Here is an 18,667-nt window from a genome sequence, read left to right on the forward strand (position 1 = left end):
TAAAATTCAATCATGCAAATTGGCTTTCGGATTGAGTGCAAAAACTTATGTGAGACGATATCACGAATCGTATTTTGTGAGATGGATCTCTTATTTGGATCTTCAATGAAAAATATTACTTTTTATGCTAAGAGTATTATTTTTTATTGTTAATATCGGTAGGATTGACACGTCTCACATATAAAGATTCGTGAGACCGTCTCACAAGAGACCTACTCCTGATTGAGTATACAAATACACACACAACACACAAAATTATGATATCACAGAAATTAAAAAACAAAATCATGATATTATATTCAAAAATTTAGAAATAATTTTTATATGATTTTCTTATAATTAACTAGAATAATTACTTAAATGTGATAGTATTTTATTATTTCAAATTTATGAAATTGTTAGAGATGATATCATATTTTAAAAGATTAATTTGGTTTATAAACATAAAGAAATATTTATTAGCATATGATAATTATAGACGAACCACAAATTTTATAAAAATAGGCTTTGGCGATATTTTTTATTAAACAAAATAAAATATTTTATCATTTGTTTGAGCTGATTTTAGTTACATAAAAATTAGATAATGACATTAAATTTACTTACTTCAGGTCTCTTAATGTTTAATAATACTAATATCATTGTGCATGCAATTATTTGATTAGAGTTTCATTAATTTTTAGATTAAACTATGAAGATTGATATTGAAAATATTAATGATTCTTTTGTTATAGTTTGGAATTATTATTTAGATAAGAAAAGGGTAAGACGACGGTTTTAACGACGGTTTCGCGATCCGTCACGGAGGCTGCGTTGCATTCTAGAAGCGACGAGTTTTCAACTCCCGTCGTTTATAGCGACGGTTCTTTGGAAGAAGACCGTAAGAAACCGTCGTTAATATTAACGACGGTTTATACATTGAAAACGATCGCTAACATTGCGACGGTAGAATACAAGACCGTCACACATGGCGACGGTTTGTGGAATTGTCGCAATATTAGCGACAGTTGATGAAAAACCGTCACTAATATAGCGACGGTTTAAATAAACCAGTCGCTATTATAGCGAAGGGTGTTAGTAAATTGTCGCTAAATTTAATAGGCGACGATTTTAATTAAAACCGTCGCTACGCCTTCCGTTTTTTGCAGTGAACCGCGCTATGAATGACAGTTGTAAGTTTATCCACTCTCAAATGCAAATCACGTTCTAATAACTTCACTACTCTATTCTTCAATTCTAAAGCCATCAATCTTTGTTCATGAAGTAACAATCAATATCTCATCCAATAATCGGACAACACAAATCTTCAATGGCTTATAAAAAAACATGGTCTGAATCTCTTTCAGCCGATACAAGATCATTTTCCACGAACTTAGGAATCTCTTTATTCGTGTTTAATAGTAATTCTTGAACTTCCTTATCAAACCCATTAAAGTAAACATTGATCAACATCGAACTCAAGGCAGATTCTTGTGGCAGACCCCTGCCTAAACAAACCCCACCCAAATCAATTTTGACTATCTTACATTCAAACAACCTCTTTATCAAATCTAGAAATGCCTTATCTTCAATTTTCGCACCCAGTATCAAAAACAACTTATCAATATGGCCAGAACTAAATAATTCACGATCAAATTTAACAATAAAACACCAACTTGGGTTCACCACCGAATTCTTTAAATACGAAATCGATGTGTGGCGGCCCAAGTTTGCTCGCTTGTCAAAGCAAAAGGTAGCAAACCTAAAAACTTATGCATAAACCATAAAACTTGTTTGAACTCTCTCCAAAGTAACTCTTTTATTACACATATATCTAAATAGAACATATTTTTAAATGTTAGTTTTCTATATATATATATATATATATATATATAAACATTCAAAACAACACTCTATTTTCACACTTTTTCTATTATATTTTTATGGAAAAGAATTTCGACAATGAAAATATAAGCTATAAACTTTACACACATTATTGTAGTTCTTCGCAGTGAAATTTGATGGATCTGACTGCTCTAATGGCAGAGTATTTTTGGGAACTTAAAAGCATGAAATATGTAAGGCCCAAAATTAAGACGCCGTAATCCAACTGCATGCGAATCTAGGAAATTAGGAAACTTGAGTAATTAATCGATTTTAGTTGCTAATTAATTATGTGACATACTTGTTTATATGCTAAATGAGATTTTATTGTCATCATGCATTAAAATGGTAATTTTAATAATATTCAAGTGACGATCGAGGAACGGAGATCGAGGGCTGAAAAGATGTAAAATGATTTTCTTTAAATGATTATTTTTAATTATTTAAAATATGGTCGATGCTTTTTAGTATTTTTGAAAATAAGGATTTTGAGGTGATTTTTATACGCCGGGACGTAAATTTTTATTGGTGTTGATTTTTCACTAAAATGCGAACTTTTCGGCAACCCGACTATTTAATTCATAAAATTTTTACCAAAATTTTACTAGTATATTTATTTAATTCTAATTAAAAGACCAATGGGCTTAATTGTGGCTTGATAGGCCTAAAGCCTAGTTAGTAACTTTATTAGAGTTTATATGAGACTAAAACACCTAAAACCCTAAACCTTGCACTCACAACAATCGCCCACTTATACTTTCTGAAAAATACTCTTTCCCATACCCCCCAACCACACGGCAGCACACACCATACACTTGGGAAGGAGTTTTTCGAAGGGTAAGCAAGGACAAAGCCAAGGGTTCCTCCGTTCTTCGTCGTCAACGGATATTCGAGCGTATATAACGCAAAGGCACACCTTAATCTTCCTTTTCTCATCCATCATATCATATTATTGATTGAATTATTGTATGCATGAAGAACTTGAAATATTTTTCAGAATTTTCGGATTTTTGCATGCACAAGAGGTAAACTCATGATCCTATGTTGTAAATCAATGTTTTATTTTGTCCAGAGGCTGCCATGACCATAGGTGATGAACAAGGGATGTTTACAAATGATTGGAAGGGGTCCTGACTCACGTAAAACAACACACCACAAGCAACTCACTAAAAAACGTTTTTATTCTGTCATGAAGTTAATGGGATTCGGCTATCATGTTTCTAAGGGAGGGTAGGCCTGGGCTTGGGTTCAGGGCTGATCTAGGGTCGGGTTGTGTCTAAGGAATAGTCCTAGCCAAGCTAGGACTCGCATTAGGAGGGCTGGGAGGAGTCCTTGCAAGTCTTTAGAGTCTTAGGAAGGTGTGAGGGTGAGTGGTTCGGGGCCTGGGCTCGCGGGCTAGGTCCTGGAAGCAAAAGGGAGAGTCCTATCACAAGTGCAACTCTCGGCCAGAATAAAGGGCAGTAAGGGGGCCTTTGTTTTTGGGTTTTGGGATGGTTTCTTAGTGGTGTAAAGGTCCAGTAGGGTACTTTAGGATGCTGGTCAAGTTTTGAATCTATATGGTTCAGGGGTAACTCGTGAAAATCGGAAGTTAGCTCAGGGTCGAAGTTTAGGTGTCAAATAGGGTGTTTTAAATAATGAAAATTGGAAAACGGCTCACGGGGGTCGAGTCGTGGTCCATAAGGGCTAAAATAATATAAAAAGACTAAATTTAGAATTTAGGAATTTTATATTAAAGTTTGGTATTTTTCGAGATTAAAACACTTTTAAAACAATTAAGAAAAGATAATTGAAAAAGTCTAACATTTAAGCCAAATAAAATTATGAAAAAATTCACGTAAGCTTAAATAATTATTTGGGACATGTTAGAGTAATGAAATCAAGAAAAAAAGTTGAAACCATAAATGTCGAGTCCAGGGGTAAAACAGTCTTTTTACACCGGAAAATTAGTAAAGGTAATGGCAGTGCCCGAAATGCTGTTTTTATGATATTATGATTATTTTTAAATGTTTATGAAATGTTCATGATTAAATTATGATTTTTAAATGTCTATTTGATATTTATGATTGATGGAAGACATTTAAAATACGTGTTGCATTCTTGGTTTCAAAATGAGAATGTAAATATTATTCACGATTTTTATAAAGTGATGTGAATGAAAAATGTTGAAAGAAGTGAAGTGATTGTGACTAATTCGTTAATAATGGCGACGTCGTGAGAGTTATGGTCCCAGTGGGAGCCCGAGGATCGTGTTTTCATTATTGCGAATATGAGGTTATGAGGTAAAAATGGGAATGTCGTGAGGGGAGAAGGCCCTAGAGGGAGCCCATTTATGGGAAAAGGTCCCCGAGGGAGCCCCGACGATCGTATTCATATTCGATCATGTTAGGCCAAGGCTCAGTTGACCGATGAGAGTGTCGCTGATGTCCCCGCCACCCAGTACTGTGGTTTTATGTAGATGGATCCATCGTCATGTCATGTCATGTTGAGGAAAGTCACAATTAACGATCTGAATTCAACTAAAGATAAAGGAAAATGTTCATGATCATGTTAAATGTTCATGTCATGTTGAGGAAAAGTTAAGGATTTATTTATGCATGTCGTGAAAATGTTTACGTTTAAAGTTTTATGCATCATGAAAATGTTTACGAAAATCTTTATGTTTATGCATCTTCATGAAAACGAAATTTTAAGTACAAATATTTTTCACCGTTATATGTTGACTGTATTACGTATTACTCGGTATAAATATTATGGTGTGTTGAGTCTTTAGACTCACTAGGTGTGATGGATGCAGGTGGTATTGAGGGAGGACTTGATGGGTGATTTGACTGGACTGAAGGTGTACACAACCCGAGGACCAGCGCTTCTATTATTCCGCATTTACGACTTTTGACTCATGATTTATGTTAAAGATTTTAAGACTATTTATTTATGCTTTTTGAGAGATTTTTGAGAGGTTTAGTATGGGATATACTTTTCAAACTTATTGCTTTTTAGGTTTGGTAAAACAGTAGACGATTTTACTTTACGACTATTTCACTCGAATTTTTAAATACTAGTTGATTGAGGTTTATTTTAAAAAGTGCAAAATATTTTATTAAAATATTTTCATGTATTGTTCGAGTTAGCCGAAATATAAAAAAAAAATATTTCTAGTACTTTTAAAGCAATAAAAAGGGCAGACGTTTCAGTTGGTATTAGAGGAGAGGTCCTTTAAAGGGTTGTGCCACCATCAGCGCCGGAAAGATCAGTCGTCAAGCCTCAAACTTGTAAGTTTACATGTTTTATATGATTCTATATGATGTTACCTGCATGATGATATGAATATTATGTTTACGATGCATGTTTATTAGCTTTTTGAGTATTTCTGCTATGCATGCTTAAACTGCTAATTAAGTTAAGATGTGTCAAAAGATTAGAGAACTTAGATTTAAATGCATGTTGGTTACGTTAGAATTTGGAAAACATTCAGATAAAAATGCCTCCTAGACGCGTACCCGTTATCGAGAATCAGGCAGAGAACAGTGTTAATCACCGAAGGAATAGTCAAAGAAATGCACCACCACCACCTCCTCCTCCAGGGGATCCTGCTACTCGTGCATTAGAGGGTATGGCTCGTCTCTTCGAGCAACAGTTACAGCAGCAGCAGTTACAGCTGCAGCTACAGCAGATGCAGCAGCAGCAGCTACAGCAGCCACCTAGGCCACAACAGGATATCTATGAGCAGTTTCGGAGGCTAGGGCCGAAGGAATTTTCTGGCACTACCGATCCTTTTGCTGCAGAGGGTTGGATTCGTTCACTTGAGGTACATTTTCACTATCTTGATATGGGAGATGCGGACCGAGTGAGATGTACTACTTATCTGTTTAGAGATGAAGATTCTTTATGGTGGGAAGGAGCCGAGCATGGTGTTGACCTTGTCACACTCACTTGGGCACAGTTCAAGACGAAGTTCTTTGAGAAATATTTCACTCCGGATGTTAGGAGCCGAATAAACAGGGAATTCATGGCTCTCCGCCAGGGAGATGTCACGGTTGGTGAATTTGTAAAGAAGTATGATAGGGGTTGCCATTTTGTGCCCCTTGTTGCCGAGGATGCTGAAGAAAAGCTGAGACACTTTATGGATGGCCTACGACCTACCATTCGGGATAAAGTCATGATGATGCGTCCGGAGAATTATTCTATGGCAGTTACTTATGCAGATCAGGCTGAACAGTCCTTGAGGGACATTGACTTTGAGTTACAGGGTAAGAGGCAACAACATCAGAATAATAATCAGCCTAATAAAAAGCCATACACAGGTCCTCCTAGACCTCAAGGACCTCCAAAGCCCCAAGGTCAAGTCAAAAAGCCAGCGCCACCAAAACCACAGAATCTGAGAGCACCAAAGCCTGCTGAGAGGCAACCTTGCAAACAGTGCAACCGTACTCATCTTGACAAATGCGAATGGGGATCTTATAAATGTTTCTACTGCAAAGAGGAGGGACACATAGCCAATGACTGCCCAAAGAGGAAAGAAGCTACTACGGCCCGAGCTTATGTTATGAATGCCGAGGAAGCTGAGGAAGAGGCAGACACTACACTCATCACGGGTAACCTAGTCATTTAACATTTTTATATTGCTTATTTCTGCATGAAATGTTAAATTGGTTATTAGAATTGAATTGTGATTAAGTTTCAACCTAGAATAAATTAGGTTGCATGTTCTACTTAGTTGGACTTAAGCGATGATCTTAGAAACCATAGAAAAATGATTCGAATTTTTGTGCCTTATTTTATGTGAAGGATGTAATGATTCCAAATAAAAATTTTTCGGGCCAAAATTAAAGAAAATCATAAAGGGGAATTTCGAATTATTGGGGGCCAATATGCGATTTTCGAAAATTCAAGGGACTTAAATGCAAATATTAGAAATTTAAGGGACCTAAGTGCAATTTCTAAATTCTTAAGGATCAATAATGTAATTCTCGAACATCAAGATTAAGTCAGGATTTCAAAATAATATAAGAACTTAATTGCAATAATTTGAATTTTTGGGGTCAATTTTGCAAATTTGAATAGTTGAGGGACTAATGTGTAATTTTCCTAGAAACGTTTAAGTTCAACACGAAACCTTTATATAACTTTGGGAATTATTGATAGTATGTCCTTAAGAATCATCACTAAAAGATTTTAAAAACATTTTCATCGCGGGGAGGATTATCATTCTAGGTGTAGCTACCTATGCTTTGCTAGATTCAGGAGCTACACATTCTTTCATATCAGAAACTTTCATCATAAGACTAAATATTACTCCTCAAGATATGGGTTTGGGTTTCAAAGTCTATTCCTTCCGGTGATCAAATGCTCACGTCTAAGATTGTCGAGAATCTGGAGCTTCGTTTATTCAGAGATGTAGTTCGGGCAGACCTTATTGTACTTCCTATGCCCGAATTTGATATTATACTTGGGATGGACTGGTTATCAATGAATGGAGCTTCGATTGATTTTCTTCAGCGATCAATATCTATCAGGCCACCAAGTGGTAAATCTTTTGTCTTTGAGGCGGCGAGAAACAAGCAAATGCCGCACATTATCTCTTGTCTATGTGCGAGGAAGCTTATTAAGCATGGATGCCATGCGTATCTAGCATGTGTCACTACTACACATGAATCCATCAGCCATAAGTTAGAAGATGTTGATGTTGTGAGAGATTTTCCTAGCGTCTTTCCCGAAGACGTTTCTGGCATTCCACCCGATTGTGAAGTGGGAATCTCTATTGATCTTATGCCGGGCACTGTTCCTATATCTAAAGCACCTTATCGTCTAGCACCCGTTGAAATGAAAGAGCTAAAAGACCAAATCCAAGAATTGCTAGACAAGGGTTTCATTCGCCCTAGTTACTCTCCATGGGGCGCTCCAGTATTATTTGTGAAAAAGAAAGATGGTAGCATGCGCCTTTGCATCGATTATCGTGAGCTTAATCGGGTTACTATCAAAAATAAGTATCCACTGCCAAGAATTGAAGATTTATTTGATCAGTTGCAAGGAGCATCGATATTCTCTAAGATTGATCTGCGATCGGGATACCATCAATTGAAAGTTAAGGAGTCTGATGTTCACAAGACGGTATTTCGCACGAGATATGGGCATTATGAGTTTATGGTCATGCCATCCGGGTTGACCAATGCGCCAGCGATCTTCATGGATCTCATGAATCGCGTATTTCAGCAGTATCTGGATCAGTTTATTATTGTCTTCATTGATGACATATTGATCTATTCCAAGAGCAGAGAGGAGCATAGTCGCCATCTGAGGACAACACTGCAAGTACTGCAAGATAGAAAACTCTATGCAAAGTTCAGTAAGTGCGAGTTTTGGCTTGATAGAGTGGCATTCTTAGGCCACATCATTTATAGTAGTGGAGTGGAAGTTGATCCAAGTAAAGTGGAAGCAGTGAAAGAGTGGCCAGTACCGAAAAGCGTCACCGAGATTCGTAGTTTCTTGGGACTAGCTGGCTATTATTGCAAGTTTATTCAGGGGTTCTCATCTTTAGCGGTACCTATGACCGCCTTGACTAAGAAGAATGCGAAATTTATTTGGGGACCGAGTGCCAAGACAGTTTTGACAAGTTGAAGCAAGCCTTGATATCAGCGCCAGTGCTATCTATGCAATCAGGGCAAGAGGATTATGTTCTTTATACCGACGCTTCTAAGCTTGGTTTGGGTGCAGTTCTTATGAAAATGACCGAGTGATCGCCTATGCGTCAAGACAGTTGAAAATTCATGAAAAAAACTACCCTACTCATGATCTTGAGCTTGCAGCAGTAGTCTTTGCACTGAAAATTTGGGGACACTACCTTTATGGGGAGAAGTGCAAGATATTCACCGATCATAAAAGTTTGAAATACTTCTTCACCCAAAAGGAGTTGAATATGAGACATCGCAGATGGCTCGAATTGGTAAAGGACTATGATTGTGACATTAGCTACCATCCAGGGAAAGCTAATGTAGTGACAGACGCATTGAGTAGAAAAGCAGCAGTTATCACTCATTTATCACTCCAAGGACCGTTGCAGTCCGAGATACAGTGGTTTGAGCTCACAGTATATGCCAGGGGCGAGGCCCCTAGTCTTGCCACGTTATCAGTCCAGTCGACATTGAGAGATAAAATCCGTGATGGACAGTCTACTGATGAGCAGTTGCAAAAGTGGAGAGCTAGAGATGAAGCCAAGAGCCGGAATTTATATTCAGTGGTGGATGGTTTAGTCCGTTATCGAGACCGGCTATGGGTTCATAGTGACGATTCTTTGAGACATCTCATTATGAAGGAAGCCCACAACACACCATATTCTATTCATCCGGGTAGTACAAAGATGTATAGGGATTTGTAGTTGTTGTATTGGTGGCCAGGCATGAAGAGAGACATCTTGAGATATGTATCTGAGTGTTTGACTTGTCAGCGAGTCAAAGCAGAGCATCAGAGACCAGCGGGAAAATTGAAGCCACTCCCTATTCCCGAGTGGAAATGGGAAAATATCACCATGGACTTTGTTGTGGGACAGCCTAAGACTGTTAAGGGATTGAATGCCATTTGGGTGATAGTTGGTCGTCTTACGAAATCAGCGCATTTTCTACCTAGTTAGATGACATTCACCATGGTTCAGTATGCTGACTTGTATATTCGGGAGATAGTTCGTCTGCATGGGATACCAGTATCTATTGTTTCTGACAGAGACCCTCGATTCATTTCATCTTTTTGGAAGAGTCTGCATGCAGCGATGGGGACCAAGTAATTATTCAGTACCGCATTCCACCCTCAAACCGATGGTCAGTCAGATAGAGTTGTACAGATTATGGATGATCTACTGCGAGCATGTGTTATCGATTTCCAAGGCAGTTGGGAACCCAGGTTACCTCTAGTGGAGTTCACCTACAACAATAGTTTCCAATCATCAATTGGGATGGCTCCTTCTGAGGCACTCTATGGAAGGAAGTGTAGATCTCCTATTCATTGGGACGAGGTTGGGGAAAGAAGGGATATTGGTCCAGATGTGATTGAAGAGACAGCTGAGCTTGTAGTCAAAATTCGTGATAGAATGAAGACTGCACAAAGCCGACAGAAGAGTTATGCGGACAAAAGGCGAAGGGACTTAGAGTTTGCAGTAGGCGATCATGTGTTTGTGAAGAGAGCGCCCATGAAGGGTGTTATGCGCTTTGGCAAGAAAGGCAAGCTTAGTCCAAGATTTATTGGTCCGTTTAAAATTTTGGAGAGGATTGAGACACTAGCTTATAGAGTGGCATTGCCACCCGCACTTTCGGGAGTTCACAATGTGTTCCAAATTTCGATGCTGCGGAAGTACATGTCTAACCCGTCACATGTGCTTAATTATGAACCTCTTCAACTAACTCCAAATATGACTTATGAGGAAATACCTGTCCAGATTTTGGCTAGACAAGAAATACGATTGTGTAACAAAGTCATCCCAATGGTCAAGGTCAAGTGGCTGAATCACTCGGAAGAGGAAGCTACTTGGGAAACCGAGAGAGACTTGATGAGTCGCTATCCAGATCTATTCGGTAAGTTTTAAATTTCGAGGACGAAATTTCATTTAAGGAGGGGAGGAATTGTAAGGCCCAAAAGTAAGACGACGTAATCCAACTGCATGCGAATCTAGGAAATTAGGAAACTTGAGTAATTAATCGATTTTAGTTGCTAATTAATTATGTGTCATACTTGTTTATATGCTAAATGAGATTTTATTATCATCATGCATTAAAAATGGTATTTTTAGGAATATTCAAGTGACGATCGAGGAACGGGGATCGAGGGCTGAAAAGATGTAAAATGATTTTCTTTAAATTATTATTTTTAATTATTTAAAATATGGTCGATGTTTTAGTATTTTTGAAAATAAGCGTTTTGAGGTGATTTTTATACGCCGGGACGTAATTTTTTATCGGTGTTGGTTCTTCACTAAAATGCAAACTTTTCGGCAACCCGACTATTTAATTCATAAACTTTTTACCAAAATTTTACTAATATATTTTATTTAATTCTAATTATAAGACTAATGGGCTTAATTGTGGCTTGAAAGGCCTAAAGCCTAGTTAGTAACTTAATTAGAGTTTATATGAGACTAAAACACCTAAAACCCTAAACCTTGCACTCACAACAATCGGCCACTTATAATTTCTGAAAAATACTCTCTCCCATACCCCCCAACCACACGGCAGCACACACCATACACTTGGGAAGTAGATTTTCGAAGGGTAAGCAAGGACAAAGCCAAGGGTTCCTCCGTTCTTCGTCGTCAACGGATATTCTAGCGTATAAAACGCAAAGGCACACCTTAATCTTCCTTTTTCTCATCCATCATATCATATTATTGATTGAATTATTGTATGCATGAAGAACATGAAATATTTTTCAGAATTTTCGGATTTTTGCATGCACAAGAGGTAAACTCATGATCCTATGTTGTAAATCAATGTTTTATTTTGTCCAGAGGCTGCCATGATCATAGATGATGAACAAGGGATGTTTACACATGATTGGAAGGGGTCCTGACTCACGTAAAACAGCACACCACAAGCAACTCACTAAAAAACGTTTTTATTCTGTCATGAAGTTAATGGGGTTCGGCTGTCATGTTTCTAAGGGAAGGCAGGCCTGGGCTTGGGTTCAGGGCTGATCTAGGGTTGGGTTGTGTCTAAGTAAGAGTCCTAGCTAAGCTAGGACTCGGATTAGGAGGGCTGAGAGGAGTCCTTGCAAGCAAGGACTCCTACCCGAGAAGTTGCACAGAATTGTGCAGACTTCGCGAGACTGGTAGGGGAATAGGGGCTCGGTCCAGGGCTCAGGCGCTGGGCTATGAAAAGTCTTTAGAGTCTTAGGAAGGTGTGAGGGTGAGTGGTTCGGGGCCTGGGCTCGCTGGCTAGGTCCTGGAAGCAAAAGGGAGAGTCCTATCACAAGTGCAACTCTCGGCCAGAATAAGGGGCAGTAAGGGGGCCTTCGTTTTTGGGTTTTGGGATGTCTTCTTAGTGGTCTAAAGGTCCAGTAGGGTACTTTAGGATGTTGGTCAAGTTTTGGATCTATATGGTTCGGGGGTAACTCGTGAAAATCGGAAGTTGGCTCGGGGTCGAAGTTTAGGTGTCAAATAGGGTGTTTTAAATAATGAAAATTGGAAAATGCCTCACGGGGGTCGAGTCGTGGTCCATAAGGGCTAAAATAATATAAAAAGACTAAATTTAGAATTTAGGAATTTTATATTAAAGTTTGGTATTTTTCGGGATTAAAACACTTTTAAAACAATTAAGAAAAGATAATTGAAAAAGTCTAACATTTAAGCCAAGTAAAATTATAAAAAAATTCACGTAAGCTTAAATAATTATTTGGGACATGTTAGAGTCATGAAATCAAGAAAAAAATCGAAAACGTAAAATGTCGAGTCCAGGGGTAAAACGGTCTTTTTACACCGGGAAATTAGTAAAGGTCATGGCAGTGCCCGAAATTCGGTTTTTATGATATTATGATTATTTTTAAATGTTTATGAAATGTTCATGATTAAATTATGATTTTTAAATGTCTATTTGATATTTATGATTGAGAGAAGACATTTAAAATACATGTTGCATGCTTGGTTTCAAAATGAAAATGCAAATATTATTCATGATTTTTATAAAGTGATGTGAATGAAAAATGTTGAAGGAAGTGAAGTGATTGTGACTAATTCGTTAATAATGGCGACGTCGTGAGGGTTATGGTCCCAGTGGAAGCCCGACGATCGTGTTTCCATTATTGCGAATATGAGGTTTGAGGTAAGAATGGGAATGTCGTGAGGGGAGAAGGCCCCAGAGGTAGCCCCAACGATCGTATTCCTATTCGATCATGTTATGCCAAGGCTCAGTTGACCGGTGAGAGTGTCGCCGATGTCCCCGCCGCCCAGTACTGTGGTTTTATGTAGATGGATCCAGCGTCATGTCATGTCATGTTGAGAAAAGTCACAATTAACGATCTGAATTCAACTAAAGATAAAGGAAAATGTTTATGATCATGTCATGTTGAGGAAAAGTTAAGGATTTATTTATGCATGTCATGAAAATGTTTATGTTTAAAGTTTTATGCATCATGGAAATGTTACGAAAATGTTTATGTTTATGCATCTTCATGAAAATGATATTTTAAGTACAAATATTTTTCACCGTTATATGTTGACTGTATTACGTATTACTCGTTATAAAGATTATGGTGTGTTGAGTCTTTAGACTCACTAGGTCTGATGGATGCAGGTGGTATTGATGGAGGACTTGATGGGTGATTTGACTGGACTGAAGGTGCACACAACCCGAGGACCAGCGCTTCTATTATTCCGCATTTACGACTTTTGACTCATGATTTATGTTAAAGATTTTAAGACTATATATTTATGTTTTTTGAGAGATTTTTGAGAGGTTTAGTATGGGCTATACTTTTCAAACTTCTTGCTTTTTAGGTTTGGTAAAACAGTAGACGATTTTACTTTACGACTATTTCACTCGAATTTTTAAATACTAGTTGATTTATTTTAAAAAGTGCAAAATATTTTATTTTCATGTATTGTTCGAGTTGGCCGAAATATTAAAAAAAAATTTCAAGTACTTTTAAAGCAATAAAAGGGCAGACGTTTCAAAATATCACTATATCGCTAACTATATCTTTTTTATTATTTATAATATTATATTATTATTTTATATAATATAACAATTTTCAGTCACACCATAAATTCAACATGTGTTTTTCGATTCGATCATGGATCCGGTTGTGAAGGTGATCCGGTTATGAAAACATTGAAGTTTACTTTTGTTTCCAACATCAGTCACAGAAAAATTATGTTTCAACGTTTACGTTTGTTCCGATTAAAAAATCACGCAGCTTCCACGCAGTTACGAAAAATTGTGCTTCCCAGATGACTACAGGATATTGTTGCACGTCCCCTCCTCAGGTTCTCATTCAAGAAATCTTCGTTATATAAGTATTCTATTCAATGTTTCCTTTCATGTCGCCATTTATACACGGGTCTTGAAGTGCGACTAACCATTTCAACTTCACGCAGTTTGCGTTTCTTACCCCTTTTCTGCAACAATGATGCATTAAAATGATTACCCTACAGCGAAACAAGGAAAAAATGAAGCGTATAACGTACTCTCTGAAATATTGATACCTGTAACTCTTTCTGCATAGACATATCCGTGTATATTTTCTCTAGATGTTTTAACCGTTTTTTTCTAGCCTCTAGCTCTCGATATGAAGAATCTCTCTTCCTGCATGTTGACCGTGTTTCTATACACGATTAAACTAAACTCCTCAACCACAAATTCTAGCCTAACTCCCTCGATGTAGAAGAGAAACAAAAGTAATATGTAGGCCAAAAGCCAAGGAGAGACTGAAAAGAATTTTTGAAATCAACCAAAGAAAAACTCATCAAAAGGAAAAGCATTTGTGCACGGCGGACAGATAACCAACCATTTGATTCGATAAAGTTATGTTCTACAAGAAACAGAAAAGTCATTTGGAATAAAACTAAATACCCAAAATCAAAGTAGAAAGATACAACATAGAAAAAGGATTAAATTTTAGGAAAATGCAGCAACGATTGCCAACAAGAAAGACCCTTTAGGGAATATGATAGATAGTAGTTCATGATACAAGAAACGTCGGTTGGGTTTAAATGCTCTAGCACTTGTGCATCAATTCGATTTCTTGAACCAAAGTTCGTCAAGTGGCAAGTATAAATGATGGAGAAAAGTATCATCCACTAATTCCCATAAAATTTATACAAAGATACAGCACTCACAATGACGGGATAGTATTGATCTCTGGGAATAAATAGAAGCCCAGTAGAAAGTCCATACAAGACAAAAAGGACACACGGCCCTAAATATTTATCATGCACGCATAAATGGAATTATAATTAACTCACATAGCATGCGATTGTTATTCCCAATTGGTATATATTTGTGACCAACAAATCCAAAAAAGTTTTTGAAGAGAAAACTCGAACAATAGCAGGGAATACCAAAGAAGTAGAAATTGAAAACTAAATTCAATAAGAAAAATAAGATATTATGAAAAGGCGCCAAATATCACCATATTCAATCAACAGGTGAGGTATTGATAACTTAAAGGGGGTAAAGTATGGGTGGTGAAGAGACAAATGAAAGAGCTCTGAGGACCGGCAGACTAAAGAAAATTATTTCTGATTGTCAAAGAAAATTTGTAGTCCAATTCGTTTTTGCAATATAGCTTATGGATTGACGGTAATGATATCATTCGGTACTCGGTAGAGATCTTAATTGTGGGGAGGAAAGTAGAAACAGGTTATCAACCTGGCAATCCAATTTCGTAGGAGGCAATTGACTAAAAAAAATAGCTTTCAGTACCTCAAAATAACTTTAGGCAAGTCTTTAAAAGCTGATGGGTTCCCTTGTTCTGAAACTCTTTTGCGTACTTCTCTTGCCTCCTCCCTAGAAAGAGAATCAACAGCCAGCCAACATACTTCTTGAAACACAAAAATATCTACTAAGCTCAAAATGCTATACTAATGAGCAATATTTTCCCTGCACCATTTTATGCATTAATACTTTGTGTGACCAGTACATTACCACCAAATCACTGTCTTGGATAAAAAAAAATCTGTCATTTGCAGACACACAAGTGTAAACATGGAATTCAAGTGATTCAAACAGAAGTTCCAGAGAAGACAGTCTCATTGCCCCTTGGTCATTGAACTATTGAAATTGGCCTTCGGATAGTTTTATCTTAATTGGCTAGATTACATATTAGACGTTCTTTATAAAGCAAAAGGGAATAAAATGACTTTGAAGAAATAAATTAATTGAGCTATCAGAAGCGACCATATCTAATAATGAGAAAAGAATAAACTTTGGTGGTGACATAACTGTTGTAACATGAAATTGACTACTCTAAAAAATGGGTATGAAAACTATCAAGAATCAGCAGAAAAAGGGCTTGATCACTCACCTGTTGTCGGCATAATAAACATGTTTGGATGATGACTGATTGTCAAGAGAATGGAGCATACCATTAATTCTTTCAATTTTCTGCATCCAAAAACTTAAATTTCAGAATAAAGAACCTGCATGACAGCTATCTCGAGAATCCGACACCCAAAAAACCAGTGTTAGGATTGGTTATCGTAATCGTTGAGCCCGATGAATTAAATCGAGTTTGGTTTTTAAACCAAGCGGAAGACACACGAAATAATCCTTCGTACAAACCGATTAAAGATTTTGTAAAGCATTTAAAATATATGCAAGTTGAATGAGTAAAACTATTTTGGTTGAAGCATTTTATCAAACACTTGATATGCATTATTTTGGTATTTTAAGAACACATAAAATGCTTCAACAATGCATCTTTAAAAACAGTGGAAATGATAAGCAAATGCAAGAAATAAATAGACACAAATTTGTTTATGGATGTTCGGAGATTAACAACTCCTACGTCACCCCTTCTTCCCCTTGGGAAGGATTCACTAGAAGACTTTGATTTATACAACTCATTGTACAAACCCATTCAGCTAGGACTTACCCACTGCCTAAAACTGAACTCCTAGCACTCAAGATTGTAGGCAACACCTCACAATCAGCATATTGTTTAATGTCTCATATGCAAAGACTACAACACAATCTTTTGCGTCTTTGTGTGAAGACTCACTCAACTAAACTTTGATGCTCAACTCTCTTGTATATGTGTGAGTGATTGTGTGTGAGTAATTTATCCTTTACAGTGTACATCTCAAATGTGTCCTCACACAAGGGCTTGTGCTCTCAACTAGCTGATATATTCATGCTAACTGTCTATGCTTTGAATCCCCTTGAAAATCTCTTGTTTGATCTTCAATATGTTGTATTTATAAGCCCCAACAATGATATATACATTAGACACAAGAATATGACCGTTTGAAAAGTTTTTGTACTGTTTCGGGAAGTGCAACGGTCAAATTCGTCTTGCTGGAAAATTTCCCGACTGGTCAACTCTGGTCAACTCAACTGGTCATTCAGTTCAACTGGTCAGCAGCTGGTTCAGTTCAGTTGGTCAACTGTTGGTTCAGTTCAGTTCAGGTGGTTCAGTTCAGTTGGTCAGATGCTGGTTCGGTTCAGTTGGTCTGGTTCGGTTCAACTGGTCTGGTTCAACTGGTTTTCAGCTGGTCTGGTTCAATTGGTCTTCAGCTGGTCTGGTTCAGCTCAACTGGTTCGGTTCAGTTCAGTTTCAGCTGGTGTGCTGAAATCAGTATAGCTGATTTCAGCTTGTGCAGAACGAGTAACTTCATTGCCATTTATCAGCATCTTAAGCTTCTATTCAGACTTTGACTTCTGAAGATGATTTGTAGATCATCGTCTTATATTTCCAACGCATACTGAATCGCTTCGTTTCAATAACCGCGCTGATAGATATGACCAAAATACCACAGCTGCTCAAACCCAACTGATTGCTATTTTCGTGTCATCAATTCGGTCATTCAGCGATCAGTTAGACTATGATAAAATCCGATTTTGCCCAACTGATGTGAAATACGACTTGTCCCAAATTGAGTTTTCTAATCAGTCCATTTCGTGGATTGTCATTTGGATCATCAAGCTGAGAGATATCATCAAAACCTCGAAGCTCGCCAGAAATTCAGTTTGTGCAGAATTCAGTTTCAGCTTGCTTCTTGTGTTTGCAACTTCACACTTAAAGTAAATATGTTAGAAACACAATAACAAGTTTTGTTAACATCAAAATCAAGATTGCAAACATGAAATGTTCCAACAAACCAGAAACTCTAAAATAAAACCTTTTTTTTCAGTTTGAAGCTTCTGCAAAATATATCCAATGTCTTCGGTCTTCATCAACATCAGCTCTTTGTCAGTGTACTTATTAGCCTAGCTCCTTTACAAAATCCACATTCAACAGCTAATATTCAAATTACACTCAAATAAATATCCTCAAAAGAGAACAGATAACCTCATAAAAATAAAATTTTCCAGCTTACTCAGGTTTATGGACTCCGCCAACAGTTTTTGTTTTAATCATCTTGAAGTAAAATTCATTTGGGTTCCTCAATGCTGCTTTTTCCTTAAGTTTCTGTTATAAACACGCAGAAGCGACTTACCATAAAATAAGAACTCGCCAAATTTCGTTCATAAAATGCTACCAAAACCAACAAGACGCAGAGTAGTAGAAATTACCAGTAAAGTCTGCTCCTTCTGGTGATAGGCTCGTGCACGAATGACATAATCTTTATGTTTTTCGAGCAACCAAAATTTCCTTCTCAAATGCCTGGTACACACAACAAATCATCAATTGAGTGAACCGGAAATATACGTCAAAATATTTCAAAACGGGCAATAAAGAAATTAATGGCCCCAAAAAATAATCACACTTATGGCTGAGCGCGCTCCTTGTGAGCTTTTCTTGGAATAGCATTCCTTAAAGACGACATCTTTATGCTAGCAAAAAAAATTCATAGAACTTTAAAATCAATTTAAGCACTTCAGAAAGGCAAAAACCACTACAGAAAACATAAAGGGCTAACAAAAATCTTGAGTTGAAATAATTTAACCGTGAAACAGCGAAGATTATCGGTACAGAAAAAACAACAGATTTATTTCGTATTTACACCAAATTCAAAATAATTATTAAGCACAGAAGACTCGCCTGTGGAAAGTGGTGAAGGCTTAGGGTTTAAAGGAGACACCAATGCAAAAAATCTTGATTTGATGAAAAGTATTTTATATTGTGGCAAAAAAATTATTCTAAATTAACTAAAATTCAATCATGCAAA

The 18,667-nt window shown here is 37.1% G+C and overlaps 1 protein-coding gene and 1 long non-coding RNA gene across 2 annotated transcripts; one reads left to right on the top strand and one right to left on the bottom strand.

Moving 5' to 3' along the window:
- The first annotated feature begins 5,341 nt into the window (after positions 1-5,341).
- LOC140842904 (uncharacterized) lies at positions 5,342-9,235 on the top strand. The gene is made up of 2 exons (XM_073211111.1): positions 5,342-6,455; positions 8,841-9,235. Exons 1-2 carry the CDS (start codon positions 5,342-5,344, stop codon positions 9,233-9,235), a joined length of 1,509 nt encoding a protein of 502 aa, XP_073067212.1.
- Positions 9,236-14,043: 4,808 nt separating this feature from the next.
- On the bottom strand, positions 14,044-15,943 carry LOC140803765 (uncharacterized). Its single transcript, XR_012111922.1, has 3 exons — positions 15,862-15,943; positions 15,261-15,344; positions 14,044-14,141 (listed from the first exon to the last, which is right to left on the bottom strand). It is a non-coding gene; the product is annotated as an uncharacterized lncRNA (long non-coding RNA).
- Positions 15,944-18,667: the final 2,724 nt, after the last annotated feature.

Source organism: Primulina eburnea, chromosome 10 (genome assembly GCF_022965805.1).
Source record: "Primulina eburnea isolate SZY01 chromosome 10, ASM2296580v1, whole genome shotgun sequence".
NCBI classification, from domain to species: domain Eukaryota; kingdom Viridiplantae; phylum Streptophyta; class Magnoliopsida; order Lamiales; family Gesneriaceae; genus Primulina; species Primulina eburnea.